Source organism: Anser brachyrhynchus (genome assembly GCF_964034855.1).
Source record: "Anser brachyrhynchus genome assembly, chromosome: W".
Lineage (NCBI taxonomy): Eukaryota > Metazoa > Chordata > Aves > Anseriformes > Anatidae > Anser > Anser brachyrhynchus.
The window spans coordinates 18,274,634-18,291,031 of NC_137704.1; the positions used below are offsets into that span (position 1 = coordinate 18,274,634).

A 16,398-nucleotide genomic window follows, 5' to 3' on the forward strand; every position below is an offset into this window, starting at 1 on the left:
TCAACGAGGTGCTTTAAGAATCTCCTGCACCTGCTTGTGTCGGCCATGTGATATTCCCAGTTGACGTCTGGCAAGTTGAAGTCCCTCATAAGGACAAGAGCAGTTGATCTTGAGGTATCTCTTAGTTCCTCAAAGAATAATTCATTGGTGTCGTCATCCTGGCAGGGTGGTCTGTAATAGACTCCCATGACAACATCCCCTTTTTATATGTTTGTCCCTTAATCCTTACCCAGAGGCTCTCAACTTTGTCATTGCCAACTGCAAGCTCCACACGGTCCAGCCCCTCCTTTATGTACAGCACCACCCCACTGCCTCGCCTGCCCTGCCTGTCCCTCCTGAGGAGCCTGCAACCATCTACTGCAACACACCAGCCACAGGACTCATCCCACCGGGTTTCACTTACGCCGATGATATTGTAGCTCTGGGACTGGGCCAAGACTTCTAGGTCCTCTAGCTTATTCCTCATACTGCGTGCATTGGTGTAGAAACACTTCAAGTGCGCCTCATTGTACGCAGCACCTTGTGGAGCAGACCAAAGGAACTCACTAGCACACAGTCCCTTGTTTTGTCATGCCCTCCCATAGCTTATCACCAGCAGGCCTAGTTTTATCCCTTTCCCCCTTCGACTCTAGTTTAAAGCCCTATCGATCAGTCCCGCTAACTCCTGTGCAAAAATCCTTTCCCCCCTCTGAGAGAGGTGCATCGCATCTGGTGTCAGCAGGCCTGGTATCACATATACCTTCCCGTGATCAAGAAACCAAAGTTCTGCCAGTGGCACCAGTCTCGGAGCCACATATTGATGAGCTGAGCCTGCCTGTCAATGTTGATCCCTGCTACCCGAAGGAGAGGCAAACACAACCTGTGCCCCTGATCCTTTAACCATTTGCCCCAAAGCCCTAAAGTCCCTCTTGATTGCCCTTGGACTTCTCCTTACTACCTCGTCATTACCAGCTTGAAAAACCAGTAACGGGTAGTAGTAAGAGGGAGGGCCATACCAGGCAAGTGACTTTTCTAGCAACGTCTCTTACCCAAGCCCCAGGGAGGCAGCAGACTTCCCTGTGGGCTGGGTCCGGATGGCAAATTGGGCCCTCTGTCCCTTTCAGAAGGGAGTCCCCTATGACAATAACCCTTCTTTCTTTCTTAATAGAAAATGTAGTGATGCAGGACGTAGGCTGCCTTGCCTTAGGCACCCCTTCCAACCAGGATGGGCTTTCGTCTACATCATCATTTGCTTGACTGTCAAGTTTTAGAGCCTCATACCTGTTGCATAAGCGTAGCCAGGAAGGTGAGGTAGGCAGGGAGAGGGCTCGCCTACCACCCTGAGCAGAAACCTGCTTCCATATTCCCCCTTGTCCTAGGTCCCCTCCTACTGCGTGGTGGGATAGGGGAACCTTTGTTTCAGGTGTGGTAGCTGGCTCATGAGTCTGTCTCAGGGAGGGTAGAGTATGCTTCCACCAGTCAATTTCCCTCTCTGACTACCTTATGCTCCTCAGCCTAATCACCTCCTCCCGAAGCTCTGCCAGCAGGCTGAGCAATTCTTCAACCTGGGCACACCTCCCACAGGCATACCCACTGCTGCTGCTATCAGACACTGACAGAAGACTTGGGCACACCCTGCAGCCCAAGACCTGGATGGCCGCGTATTTCCCCGAGACCTCTGTCTAGGTAGCCACATTGGTAGCTGTGGCTCAAGAGGCCGCAAGAGATGCAGAGGCCATGGCTTTCTGCCAGGTGGATACCATGGCTGGGCTCTTCGCGAGCAGGTTACAACCACCATTGGAAAACAGCGGTAAGAGTGTCCTCCCTGCATGAACTGCCATTCAAACTGGCGTGCCATGCCCTGACTGATGCGCCACACCCTGTTTGCCCATCCTGGTCACTCACACTCCCTAGGGGCTGCCTTTGTACAACAGGGGAGGGGGAGGGTTGTTGCTGGCTCCGCCCACGCCTCATCAGCCTCCCTTGTGAGGGCTGCTGGGTCCTGGCAGCTCCCTTGGCTGCCTCAAGTGGCCTCGATGCAGGAAAAAAGCCCTGCCCACCTCGATCCTCCACTCCGCTGCAGAGCTCGTCTGCCCCAGAGCTGATCGCCTTGAACCTGATCTTCTCCTACAGTGGGTGGTTCTTCATTCTTCCAGGCCCTGACTTTGCCTTTTGGGGCCTAGGCTATGTGGCTGGAGTTCTTGCCAGTGAAGACTGAGGCAAAAAATTCATTAACTACCTCAGCCTTCTCCTTATCCCAGGTGACCAGGTCTCCCGTTTCCTTCTGGATAGGGACCACAATTTCCCTAGTCTTTCTTTTATCAGCAATGTACCTATAGAAGCCCTTCTTGTTGCTCTTGATGTCCCTGGTCAAATTTAGTTCTCATAGGGCTTTGGCTTTCCTAACCTTTCCTGGCTGCTCCAACAACGTCTCTATATCCCTCCTGGGCTATCTGTCCTTGCTTCCACTCTCTGTAGGTCTCCTTTTTCTGCTTGAGTTTGTCCAGGAGCTCCTTGTTCATCCCTGTGGGCCTCCTGGCATTTTTGCTTGACTTCCTCTTTATTGGGATGCATTGCTCCTGAGCTTGGAGGAGGTGGTCCTTGAATATTAACCTGCTTTCTTGCGCCCTTCTTCCCTCCAGGGCTTTGTGCCATGGTACTCTACCAAGCAGATCCCTGAAGAGGGTATAGTCTGCTTTCCCAAAGCAGAGATAGCATCTCTGGATAGCATCTAGATAGCATCCAGGGTAGAGAGCTTGCTGTGATCCTTCCTCACTACCATCTGAATCTAAAACTGCACCATTTCATGGTCACTGCAGCTAAGGCTGTCCTTGAATTTCATATTCCCCACCAGCCCCTCCTTGTTGATGAGAATGCGGACCAGCATAGCATTTCTACTCATTGGCTCCTCTATCACTTGTATAAGGAAGTTATCATCAACACATTCTGGGAACCTCCTGGATTGCCTGTGCCCTGCTGTGCTGTCTGTCCCTCCAACAGATACCAGGGTGGTTGAAGTCCCTCATGAGGGCCAGGGCTTGTGAATGTGAGGCTGCTTTTATCTGTCTATAGAGGGCCTCATCTGCTTGGTCTTCCTGATCAGGTGGCCTATAGCAGACCCCCCCCATAATGTCCCCTGTCCCTGCCCTCCCTTTAATCCTGACCCATATATTCTCAGTCAGCTCCTCATCCATCCCCAGGCAGAACTCCATGCACTCCAGCTGCTCATTGACTTAGAGGGCGATGCCCCCTCCTCATCTCCCCTGCCTGTCCTTCCTAAAGAGTCTGTATCCTTCCATTCCAACACTCCAGTCCTGGGAGCCATTCTTCCACCATGTCTCTGTAATGCCAATGAGGTCATAGCCCTGCCGCTGTGCATACATCTCTAACTCCTCTTGTTTATTCCCCATGCTATGTCTTAGCATAGAGACATTTAAGTTGGGTCCCTGATGAAGCAGACTTACTGGCTGGAGTAGTTGGAATTCCTTCGTGGTGCTCTTCAGGTTCTCTTCTGATGATCTGTGACCCTCTTCCAGGTTCTGGGCATCTATCACTGACACTGGCATCAAACTGGGAGGAGCAGGATGGACTGAGGTTCCCCTCCCCCAGCAGCTCTAGTTTAAAACCTTCACCAACTCAGCAAGCCTATGATCAAAAGATGTTCTTCCCCTTCTCTGATAAGTAGACCCCATCAGCTCCCAGCAGACCAGGTTTCTCAAAGAGAGTCCCATGGTCTAAGCAGCTGAACCTCTGTCTGTGGCACCAGTCCTGCAACCATCTGTTGATTTGCTAGATTCAACTGGCCCTTTCAAACCCCTTCCCTTTGACCAGCAGGACTGATCAAAAAACTACTTGCGCTCCTGAGTCCTTTACTGCTGCCCCCAGGGCTCTGCAATCCCTCTTGACACTCCTCAGACTATTACTGGCTGCATCATTGATGCCCACGTTAAACAGTAGCAGCGGATATTAGTCCTTAGGCTGTACAAGGCCTGGCAATCTCCTGGTAACATCCCTGATACAAGCCCCCAGTAAGCAGCAGACTTCCCTCAAGGGAGGATCGGGTCAGCAGATGGGCTCCTCTGTACCTCTCAGAAGAGAGTCTCCTACTACTATCGTCTATCATCTTTTCTTAGTTGGACTAGTTGTTATGCGGGGAGAAGACCAGGTGTCTTACTCAGCTCCACCCTCTCTGCAATGGGTCTTTCCTTTTCAGTCTGCAAAGGGGTGAAGCGGTTCTGTAAGGGCACCTCAGTATTCGGGGGAAGACTCTTCCTCCTGCTGGTCCTTGTTGTTGCCAGCTTCCACTCTCCAGTGTTACTGGCCTCCCTCCCTTCTCTGAGTGTCAGTGGGGGAGTTTCAGGCTGTTTGGCCATGGGCTGTGGGTCCCCTGCAGACTGTGCTAGGATCCAGCTGTCTAACTCCTCCTCAGCCTCCCTGATGCTACTCAGCCTTCTCACTGCCTCCTGCAGCTCAGCCACCTGGTGCAGGAGGTCCTCCATCTGGGCACACCTTTTGCAGGCAGGTCTGCTACCTGTCCCTGCCCCTGCCCCAGGGGAAAGATCTAGGCATTTCCAGCAGTCAGAAATCTGCACTGTAGCCTCAGTAGCTGTCTGGGTGGAGGCATCAGCCACCGCTGGGGTAGATGATGCACACCACACCGCCAGAGCCACAGCCTTTGCCCTGAGACAAGTGTGCCCACCATTCTGCCTTGAGGATCAGGTAAGGTGCATGTCCTTGGCCTGTGGAGATCTGGGTGAGAGGTGTATTTGGCATCTCCTGCTCAGCCAGTGGAACACCCCTACCTCACAGGGCACCCTCCGGTCAGTCACCCTCTTCACAAACTGACACACCACACCTTGTTTGCCCAATCACCATGCTCCTAGCCGCCCTCGCTCCCTAGGGGCTACTTATGGGGGAGTGGGGGGTGGACGCAGTTACTGCTGGCCCCGCCCACGCCTTGACAGCCGCTCTCGCGTGAGCTCCCAACCCTCGGCAGGTCTCTGCGCTCCCCCGGGGCTTCCCCGTCTCAGGAAAAAACCCTTTACGCCGCCACCCCCCACTCCGCTGCGGAATGCACTCGTTCGGAGCTGATCGCCTCGGCAAGTAATTACTGGTGGCGGTTAGACTGCGTTTAAATCTGCCGCCGTTATTGCTGGCCACGCCCACTCCTCGTCAGCCTCTGACGATCCTTTTCCCTTGTTGTGAGGTTTTCACGGGGTCGTGCTGCCATCCAGAGGGCCCTGGACGGGCTGGAGAAATGGGCTGACAGGAACCTCATGCAGTTCGACAAGAAGTGCCAAGTCCTGCATCTGGAAGGAACGACCCCATGCATCAGTACATGCTGGGGGCCACCCAGCTGGAAAGCAGCTCGGCAGAAAAGGCCCTGGGGGTCCTGCTGGACAACAAGTTGAATTGGTGCTCACCAGCAATGCGCCCTTGCCACTAAAAAAGGCTGTCCTGGTTTCTGCTAGGATAGAGTTAATTTTCCTTCTAGTAGCTCGTATTGGTGCTGTCTTTTGGATTTAGGATGAGAATAATGTTGATATCACGCTGATGTTTTAATTGTTGCAGAGCAGTGCTTACACTAAGACAAGGACTTTTCAGCTTCTCACTTTGTCCTGCCAGTGGGCAGGCTGGGGGTTCAGCAGGAGCTGGGAGGGGACAGACCCAGGAGAGCTGACCCAAACTGGCCAAAGGGGTATTCCAAACCCCTATGATATGACATCATGCTGAACAATTAATATGTGTGTGTGGGGGGGGAATCACTGTTTGGGGACAGGCTGGGCATCGGTCAGCGGGTGCTAAGCAATTGCATTGTATATCACTTGCTTTGAACTTATTATTATCATCATCATAATTATTTCTCCTTTTATGGCCTATTAAACTGTCTTTACCTCAACCCATGAGCTTTTACTTTTTTTTTCCCGCCGATTCTCTCCTCCATCCCACTGGGAGCAGATGGGTGAGCGAACGGCTGTGTTGTGCTTAGATGCATGACGTGTTAAATCACAACAGCCCTTCTGGTGCCCAGTGTAGGGCATGAAGAGTTGAGATAACGACAGATCTGACAAAAGCATGTTAAAACAAAATTGTTATAAGTATTAAATAAGTTTAATAGTTACTAATCCCAATGTTGATTGTGATTTACTTGTTTTGTAAACATTATTATTATTGTTGTTATTATTATTTCTTTTCTGTCCTAAGCAACTGTCTTTATCTCAACCCACAATCTTTTACTTTTTTCTTTCTCTTCCCCATCCTACTGAGGGGGGGACGGTAAATGAACGGCTGTGTGATGTTTAGCTGTCCAGCTTAAACCACAATGGTAATGGTATCCTGGGCTGCATAAGGCAAAGTATTTCCAGCTGGTCACAGGAGGTGATCCTTCCCCTCTACTCAGTGCAGGTGTGCCCACACTTGGAATACTGTCTCCAGTTCTGGGTGCCTCAGTACCAGAGAGGCATGGACATACTGGAGAGAGTTCAGCAAAGATGATTAATGATGATGATTAAGGGACTGGAGCACCTATCCTACAAGGGGAGTCTGAGAGAGTTGGGACCATTCAGCCTGGAGAAGAGGAGGCCCAGGGGGTATCTCATCAATGTGTATAAATACCTGAAGGGAGGATGCAATGAATCATAGAATCTCCTGAGGTGGAAGGGACCCTCAAGGGTCATTGAGTCCAGCTCCTGGCTCCACACAGTACCACCCAAATATCAGACAGTATGTCTGAGAGCATTGTCCAAACACTTCTTGAACTCTGGCAGGCTCAGTGCCATGACCACTTCCCTGGGGAGCCTGTTCCAGTGCCTGACCACCCTCTCGGTGAAGAACCTTTTCCTAATATCCAACCTGAACCTCCCCTGACTCAGCTTCATGCTGTTCCCTCAGGTCCTATCACTGGTCACCAGAGAGAAGAGATCAGCACCCTCTGCTCCCTGAGTGGAGTGACTCCAGGGTCTGAGGAAGCTGCAGAACACCATGAGGTCTCCTCTCAGTCTCCTCTTCTCCAGGCTGAACAATCTAAGTGACCTCAGCCGCTCCTCATACGTCTTGCCCTCTAGACTCTGCACCATCTTCATAGAACTCCTTTGGACACTCTCTAATGGTTTTATGTCCTTCTTATATTGTGGCGCCCAAAACTGTATGCAGTACTCAAGGTGAGGCCGCACCAGCACAGAGTAGGATGGGACAATCACTTCTCTCAACTGGCTAGCAAGGCTGTGCTTGATGCACCCCAGGATATGGTTGGCCCTTTTGGCTGCCAGGGCACACTGTTGACTCATATTCAACTCACCATCAATCAGAAACCCCAGATCTCTTTCTATGGGGCTGTTCTCCAGCCTTTCATCCCCCAGTTTGTATGCATAGCCAGGGTTGCCCTGTTTTTTCAGTAACTCCCAGAATAATCTTCTCCATAATTTTCCATGTACGGAAGTGAGACTGACAGGCCTGTAATTACCAGGGTCTTCTTTCTTGCCCTTCTTGAAAATCAGAACAACGTTTGCCAGCTTCCATTCAACTGGGGCCTCTCCAGATTCCCAAGACTGTTGAAAAATAATTGAGAGAGGTTTTGCGATGACATCAGCCAGCTCTTTGAGTACCCTGGGATGAATCCCATTGGGCCCCAGAGACTTGTATACATCCAGCTGGAGCAGTAAATCCCGCACAGGTTCAGGGTTGGCTGGGATTTTATCGTTCCCATAGTCACGGTCCTCCAACTCAGGGTAACTGGGGTCCCAGGGCCCATCATCAGCATTGAAGACAGAGACGAAGAAGGCATTAAATGTCTCTGCTTTGCCTACGTCCCTATTTGTGAGGCGACCATCCTCATCAAGTAACGGAACGATGTTTTCTCTGGTCCTCCTTTTCCTGTTAACAGTATTTAAAAAAAAATTATTCTCCCCACAGCACTGGCTAGCTTCAACTCTAATTGAGCTTCGGCCACACAAATTTTCTCCCTACAATGGCAAACAGCATGTCTGTAGTTCTCCCATGTTGCCTGACCTCACTTCCGGTGGCCATACGCTTTCTTTTTCTACCTAAGTTCTAGAAGAAGATCCCTGCTCAGCCAAGATGACCTTCTGCCCCACCTGCTTGACTTCCGACATTTTGGAATTGCCTGTTCCTGTGCTTTTAGGAGGCAGTGCTTAAAGACTGACCAGTACTGATGGAGCTCGATGTCTTCAAAAGCAGTTTCCCAGGGGACCTTACTAACTAGTTCCCCGAGCGCTGTGAAGTCTGCTCTCCCCATATCCAGGGTTGAAGTTTTGGTGCAGTTTTCCTCCTATGACTAAAGATTTTCAACTCGACCTCTTCATGCTTACTATGGCCAAGACAGCCACCAATCACCACTTCACCCACGAGACCCTCCCTGTTTACAAGCAACAAGTCTAGGAGGGCTCCTTTCCTAGTCGGCTCGTTCAGTACCAGTACCAAGAAGTTATCATCAACGTGTTTTAGGAATCTCCTGGACCTGTTGGTATCAAGTATATTCCCAGTTGACATCTGGCAGATTGAAGTCCCCCATAAGGACAAGGGCAGCTGATCTAGAAGTAGTTCTCAGTTCCTTAATGAATAATTCATCAGTGTCATCATCCTGTCCAGGTGGTCTATAGTATACTCCCACAGCAACATCCACTTTATTTGCTTGTTTTTAATCCTTACCTAGAGGCTCTCATCCTCATCATCGCCAACTGTAAGCTCTGTATAGTCCCGCCCCTGCATTACATACAGTGCCACCCCCCTGCCTCATCTGTTCTGCCTATCCTTTCTGAAGAGCCTATAACCATCCATCGTAACATACCAGTCACAGGACTCTTCCCACCAGGTTTCTCTTATGCCAATGATGTCATAGCTCTGGGACTGAGCCAAGGCTTCTAGCTCCTCTTGCTTGTTCCTCATGCTGTGTGCATTAGTGTAGAGACATTTCAAATGTGCTTCAGCATACCCAGCACCTTGTGGAGCAGACTAAAGGATCTTGCTAGCATGCAGTTCCTCAAATTCTGGCATGCCATCCCGTAGCTTATCACCAGCGAGCCTGTTTTTATCCATTATACCCTTCAACTCTAGTGTAAAGCTCTTTCAATCAGCCCTGCTAACTCTTGAGTAAAAATCCTTTTCCCTTTTTGAGAAAGGTGCATCCCATCACATGCCAGCAGGTCTGGTGTCGTGTAGACCATCCCATGATCAAAAAAAAAAAACAAATTCTGCCTGTGACACCAGCCTTGGAGACAGGTTTTGATAAGGTGGGTCTGCATGTTTCTTCTAGTATCGTTCCCTGCAACTAGAAGGATAGAAGAAAACACTACCTGTGCTCCTGATCCCTTAAACGATCATCCCCAGGCCCTGAAGTCTCTTTTGATGGCCCTTGGACTTCTTGTCTCAACTTCATTGCTGCCTACATGAAAAAACAATAATGGATAATAATCCGAGGGCTGTACCAGGCTAGGAAGTTTTCTTGTAACACTTTTAACACGGGCTCCAGAGAGGCAGCAAACTTCTATAAGAGGTGAGTTTGGTTGGCACATTGGGCCGTCTGTTCCCCTCAGAAGGCTGTCACCTATGACAATAACCCATCTTTTCTTTCTTAATGGAGGCCCTGAGCAACCTATTCTAGGTGACCCTGATTTGAGCAGAGGGGTTGGAGTAGATGATCTCAAGAGGTCCCTTCCAACCTAAACAATTCTGTGATTCTGTGCAAAAATGAGGAATTCTCTAATTGCTTGTATGTGTAAGTCATCTTCAGTCTTTCTGAATACAGCAGTCACAGGACTCTTCCCTCCAAGTCTCACTTATGCCAGTGATGTCATAGTTCTGAGACTGAGCCAAAGCTTCTAGTTCCTCTTGCTTATTCTCAAGCTGCGTGCATTAGTGTAGAAACATTTTGAATGTGCTTCAACATACCCAGTACCTTGTGGAGTAGACTGAAGGATCTCACTAGTGTGCATTCCCTCAAATTTTGGCATGCATTTCCATAGCTTATCACCAGTGAGTCTGTTTTAATCCTTTAACACATTCAAATCTAATTTAAAGCTCTACTGATCAATCCTGCTAACACCTGCGCAAAAATCTGTTTCCCCCTCTGAGAATTCTTGAGCATGTCCTATGGTATAGACTATCACTTTGGTCAGTCTGGGCCAGCTGTCCTGGTTCTGTCCCCTCCTAGCTTCTTGTACACCCCCAGCCTATTTGCTGGCAAGGCAATATGAGAAGTAGAAACGTCCTTGACTTAGTGCAAGCACTGCTCAGTAACAACTAAAACATCAGTGTGTTTAAAACATTTATGTGTATAAATATCTGAAGGGAGGGTGTCAAGAGGATGGAGCCAGTCTCTTTTCAGTTGTGCCCAGCAACAGGATGAGAGGCAACAGGTAAAAACTGAAGCACAGGAAGTTCCGGCTGAATATGAGAGGGCATTTCTTTACTGTGAAGGTGACAGACCATACCAGCTACTATGAAGAACATTAATTCTATACCAGCTGAAACCAGGACAACAGTGATGCATTAGCACAGAGACTTACATGATTTAAGAAGTTATTCCCAATTTAAATTCTGTTGATTTTGAAACTGTGAAGCCAATTTATGTTGAAAAAAAAATCATCAGATATCACCCAAAGAACCTAAAACAGTGAAAGCTAAATTGCACATACTACAGGAAAATTCTTAGACAAAAGTCATAGTTTTTCACATTTCTTTCCTGTTTTTTCACCTTTTTTTCTCCTCAGTCTCTCCATGCACCACTCCCTCTAACAGTGGAGGGGCTTTATAGGTGACTAATCATGTCAAAGAAGTGTGTGCTGAGCTGGCTGCTTCAGAAGCCTGTTTGTCCCCATCTTGGATAGAGCCAGTTCCAGCCAGCTCCAAAAGGGACTCACTGCTGGCCAAAGCTGAGCCAATGAGCAAAGCTGGTTGCACCTCTGCGATGGCATAGTTGAGGGAGAGGAATAAGAAAAATGTGAGAGAAACAACTCTGCAGACACCAAGGTCAGTGAAGAAGGAGGAGGTGCTCCAGTTGCTGGAGCAGAGTCCCCTGCAGCCTGTGGAAAGGACCATGGTAGGGCAGGTTGTCCCCCTGCAGCCCATGGAGGACCACGTTGGAAGAGAGATCCATGCTGCAGCCCATGGAGGACCCCAGACCAAAGCAGGTGGATCTGGCCTGAAGGAAGCTGCATCCCATGGAGAGGATCCCATACAGGAGCAGGTTTTCTGGCAGTAACTGCAGCCCCTTGGGAACCCACACTGGAGCCATCCATTCCTGAAGGACTGTGGCCCGTAGAACAGACCCATGCTGGAGCAGTTCTTGAAGAAGTGCAGCCCCTGGGAAGGACCCATGCTGGATCAGTTTGCGAAGGACTGCATCCCATGGGAGAGACCCCTTGCTGGAGTAAGGGAAGAGAGTGAGGAGGAAGGAGCGGCAGACACAAAGCATTATGAATTGACCGCAACTCCCATTCCCCATCCCTCCTGCTCCACTCTGGGTGGGAGGAAGTAGATGAATCAGGAGTGAAGTTGAGCCTGGGAAGAAGTGCGGGGTGGAGGGATGGTGTTTTTATATATGTATATATTTGTTTTGTTTTGTTTTGTTTTTAGTTTCTCACTATCCTACTCTGTTATTAATGGGCAATAACTTAATCTTCCCCAAGTTGAATCTGTTTTGACCATGACAGTAATTGTTGAGTGACCTCCCTGTCTTTATCTTGACCAATGAGCTTTTCCATCTAATTTTCTTCCCCTGTCCTGCTGAGGAGGGGGAGTGAGAGAGTGGCTTGGTGGATACCTGGTGGCCATCCAAGGTTAACCCACCACAATGTGAATATTCAATAACTTGAATTAATATAAATTTATATGAGCTATTACACAGATTTCATAGTAATCCACTTTTAGAATTGTGCATATATATTTCTGGTGGTTTGCAAATATTCTAGTTCAAGAAATAAACCCTGAAAACTACGTCTTTTTATGTAGCTATTTTAGTTGCAGAAAAATAAAATTGATAAAAACAGGGGAAAAGAGTTTCTTTAGCAGCCTTGTACAAAATCAGTTCTTCACTACACCTATTGAAATGCATCCTTCTGTCTTGCTGTGATTTTTTATTTTCCCAAAATTAACAGGCACCTACCTGTTGCTGAACTGGTACCTGCTGTACTACCTGTGTTGGCACTGCTGCCTGGCCAGCCACAGATGTCTGTAAAGTCACAGTAGAACCTGTGTCTGACCCAGTCTCTGATGTCTGCATCGTGGTCTCTGAATAAAATTAAAATGTAAAATTAGAAGTTCAGCACAAATTTTTTTGCTTTTTGTCACTTATCCTTATTCAGATTTAAGAGAAGAATATTTACCCCAAACCAATCTGGGGATTAGCTAAAGATTGTTTCCTGTACTATTTCTTACATGAGTACATGGATATACTTCATTTAATTTATTTTCTTAAAATGCTTTTTGGCCTAAAATATTAGAAATTTCACATTATGTATTATTGCTTTGTCTAATCTAAGGTCTGCTTAGAGCTTGCAGCACATCAAGAAGAGAGAATACTATAAGCTTTGGACTTCAAGATTTTTTTTAAACAATTTACAGTCTGCTTTGTAACAGCAAATACATTTATATAGTTGCAAACAAGGTACATACAGAACTACTTACTGCTTTGAGTAAAATAACTTCTAGAAAAAAATGCATTCACAGACCTGATTCTTTTCTAACTACACTTGTATACATTAGGTGCAACTATTGTCAAATTTTGAAAGGAGACTCAAAACCTTATACCATATTAAGACAACACACTTTAAGCTGCCTATATGTACAAACATAATTCTAGAAGCTGCCCATATAAACATTTACTTCTTAATTAAGCATGCCTTCACACAAAGACTTGCAAAAATCAATGCATTAAACTGAACACTGGAGACATTTCGTATCAACTCATCACAGTTCTGAAGAACTAGAAGAATAATTTCTATAAAAATCACAATAAAAGTAAATTATAGTACCTCCAGTATTGTCAGCTTTCAGAAAGAACTACTATACACCAAATAAAGTGTACTGTAAGAGCACAATGGGTAAAATATGCAATACCAGAAATAAATTTCTGTTTATTTTCTTCCCTGAACCTGAAAATGAAGGTTCAAATCTTTATATACTGAAATAATTAGTTTCCTCTTACCTTACTTACACTCAAAATATCTTATTTAATAATGTAAATTTACAGAAACTTTTCTCACTTATTTATGTGGCTTCAGGAACAATTCAGAAAAATCAAAAAGTCCTCCCATCAGCTTGTAAATGACTATCCATCTTTCAAAGCTATTCTTCCTCTGGTTTATTGAGTTGCACTATAAGTTCCTTATCTTCAAATGCAAAGTTAAATCTCTACCAGGTGATAGAATGAAGGGCTGCAACCTGAAAAGAAGACCTTGAAAAGCATTGTAACAGACATAATGAAAAAGTGGCTCAAGTAAGCTTGCTTTAGCAGGAAGTGTTAATGTAATCATTGGAGTTATAAACAGGAAACAGAAACTGGAAAGTGATTTTACTCCTATTAAAATACTTAGGCACACACCAGAAATGTGCAAGATGGTGTGGCACTGACATTTTTAAGGAGTATTCAAAATCTGGATAGAGCACAGAAATGGTCAAAAAAGAACCCCAAATAAAATGCCTTATAAAGTATTTAGAGTACTGTATAAGATACACTTTTAGTGTATCAGAAAGAAGACTGAAGATGACTTATACATACAAGTAATTACAGAATTCCTCAATTTTTCATGGAATCAAAGAATTGTTAAGGTTGGAAGGGACCTCTTGAGATCATCTACTCCAACCTCTCTGCTCAAATCAGGGTACAGGTACTAAGAGAAACAAATAGGAAAGGTGCCCTCCTAGATCTCTTGCTTGTAAACAGGGAGGGTCACGTGGGTGAAGTGTTGATTGGTGGCTGTCTTAGCCACAGTGACCAGGAAGTAGTTGAATTTAAAGCCTTTAGTGACAAGAGAAAAAATGGCAGCAAAAATTCGACCCTTGATATGGAGAGAGCAGAAATGAGGCTTCTCAGGGAACTAATTAGTAAGTTCCCCTGGGAAACGGCTTTTGAAGACATCGAGTTCCATCGGTGCTGGTCACTTTTCCAAAATGTTGGAAATCAAGCAGGTGGGGCAGAAGGAAGCTTAGGTGGAAAAAGGACCTTAGCTGGTGAAGGGCCTGGAACACAAGTCCTATGAGGAACGGCTGAGGGAACTAGGGTTGTTTATACTGGAGAAGAGGAGGCTCAGGGGAGACCTTATTGCTCTCTACAACTACCTGAAAGAAAGTTGTGGGGAGCTGGGGGTCGGCCTCTTCACGAGCGATAGGACAAGAAGGAATGGCCTCAAGGTGCACCAGGGGAGGTTCATATTGGAAATGAGGAGAAATTTCTTCTCAGAAAGAGTAGTCAGGCATTGGAACAGGTTGCCCAGGGAAGTGGTAGACTCACCGTCCCTGGGGGTGTTTAAGGAAAGGCTGGAAAAGGTGCGTAGGGACATGGTTTAGTGGGTGATATTGGTGCTAGGGGGATGGTTGGACCAGATGATCTTGGAGGTCTTTTCCAACCTTAATGATTCTATGATTCTATGAAAAATAAAGTGTGTGGTCACCAGAAGCGAGGTCGTGTGACATGGGAGGAAAATAGAGATGCTGTTACCATTTTAGAGAGAAAATTTGGGTGGTGAAAGGTGAATTTTAGTTGAAGTTGGCCAGTACTGTGGGGGACAATAAAAAGGGCTTTTCTAAATATGTTAACAGCAAAAGGAGGACCAGAGAAAACATTGGTCCGTTACTTGATGAGGATGGTCCTGGTTTCAGCTAGGATAGAGTTAATTTTCCTCCTTGTAGCTGGTAGGGTGCTATGTTTTAGCATTTAGGATGAGAATAATAGTGATAACACTGATGTTTTAGTTGTTGCAGAGCAGTGCTTACACTAAGACAAGGACTTTTCAGCTTCTCGCTCTGTCCTGCCAGCGAGCAGGCTAGGGGTGCAGCAGGAGCTGGGAGGGGACAGACCCAGGACAGCTGACCCAAACTGGCCAAAGGGGTATTCCAAACCATATGACATCATGCTGAACAATTAATATGTGTGTGTGTGGGGAATCACTGTTTGGGGACAGGCTGGGCATCGGTCAGCAGGTGCTAAGCAATTGCATTGTATATCACTTGCTTTGAACATATTATTATTATTAATATTATCATCATTATTATTATTTCTCTTTCTTTTCTGTCCTAATAAACTGTCTTTATCTCAACCCACCAGCTTTTACTTTGTTTCCCGATTCTCTCCCCCATCCCACTCGTAGCAGGGGGGTGAACAAATGGCTGTCTGGTGCTTAGCTGCCAGCCGGGTTAAACCACAACAGTCACCTCACAAATAGGGGTGTATACAAAGCAGAGACATTTAATGCCTTCCTCACCTCTGTCTTCAGCACTGATGATGGTGCCCTTTCCCTGCAGCAGTCCATACAGTGCTGTGCTCTGCACTTGTAGCTAGAACAGCAGTGGTATCACACCAGTGTTGTGTCTGCTGCTGAGCAGTGCTGGCACAGCATCAGGACTCTCTCTAACCCCCTAGGGGGTGGGCAAAAAAGTGAGAAAGGAATATCACCAGGGCAGCTGACCTAAACCAACCAAAGGGATATTCCATACCATATGATGTCACACTCAGCAATAAAAGGTGGAAAAGGGAAGAAGAGGGGAGGGGTGGGCTGTCGTGAAAACGTATGTCCTCCTCCCGAACACCGGCTATGTGCGTTGAGGCCCTGCTTCAAGGATGTGGTCAAGCATCGCTCATTTGTGGGAAGTAGAGAGTAATTTCTTTCCTCTGCACTTCCACATAGCCTTTACTTGTTTTGTTTCTTTTTCCCTTTCCCCCTCCCTTTTCCCCTTTCCTTTTTCCCCTTTAGTTAAATTGTTAATTGTTTAGTTAAATTGTTTAGTTAAATTGTTTAATTAATAATAATCTTTCCTTAATAATTATTTTTTTCCCTTTAATTAAATCATCCTTATCTCAACCCGTGAGTTGTTCTTTCCTTTACTTCTTCCCCTCCTCTTCTAAGGAGGGGGAGGGAGAGAGCAGTTGTGGTGTTCAGCTGCCTAGCATGGTAAAACCACCACAGTCCTTTTTGGCGCCCAACGTGGGGCTCGAAGGGTTGAGATAACAGTAGAATTGATTAAAACGCTTACAACTAACACACTTACTTGCCAGTCACCATGTTCAGTGTCCTGTTAATAGTGGCTTGTTTGATCATGTGTCATGCAATCCGTGTCATGTTCTCCTTTCTCCTCTATATCCAATCCGAGACTGTGCTACAATCTGTGTTCGTTTTTTTAAATCCGCTGTGCTGCCAAGACCGGCCTTGAGTTTAATCTGGCATTTAGACCCTGCGTTGTTATAAT

The 16,398-nt window shown here is 46.7% G+C and overlaps 1 protein-coding gene across 18 annotated transcripts in view; it reads right to left on the reverse strand.

Moving 5' to 3' along the window:
- The window catches only part of LOC308184728 (transcription factor RFX3-like), a 248,621-nt gene that overhangs the window by 157,894 nt on the left and 74,329 nt on the right, over positions 1 to 16,398 (reverse strand). For 7 of the 18 annotated variants that reach the window (XM_080572124.1, XM_080572114.1, XM_080572123.1 and 4 more), the window contains one exon: positions 12,101 to 12,225. The exons of 7 other annotated variants lie outside the window; for them this stretch is intronic. In XM_080572124.1, coding sequence (XP_080428250.1) covers positions 12,101 to 12,217 — 117 coding nt within the window. In that variant the 5' untranslated portion in view covers positions 12,218 to 12,225. Of the gene's footprint in view, positions 1 to 403; positions 3,455 to 12,100; positions 12,226 to 16,398 lie in introns of those variants that run through there. 4 more of the 18 variants (XM_080572118.1, XM_080572128.1, XM_080572113.1 and 1 more) reach the window with 4 other exon arrangements.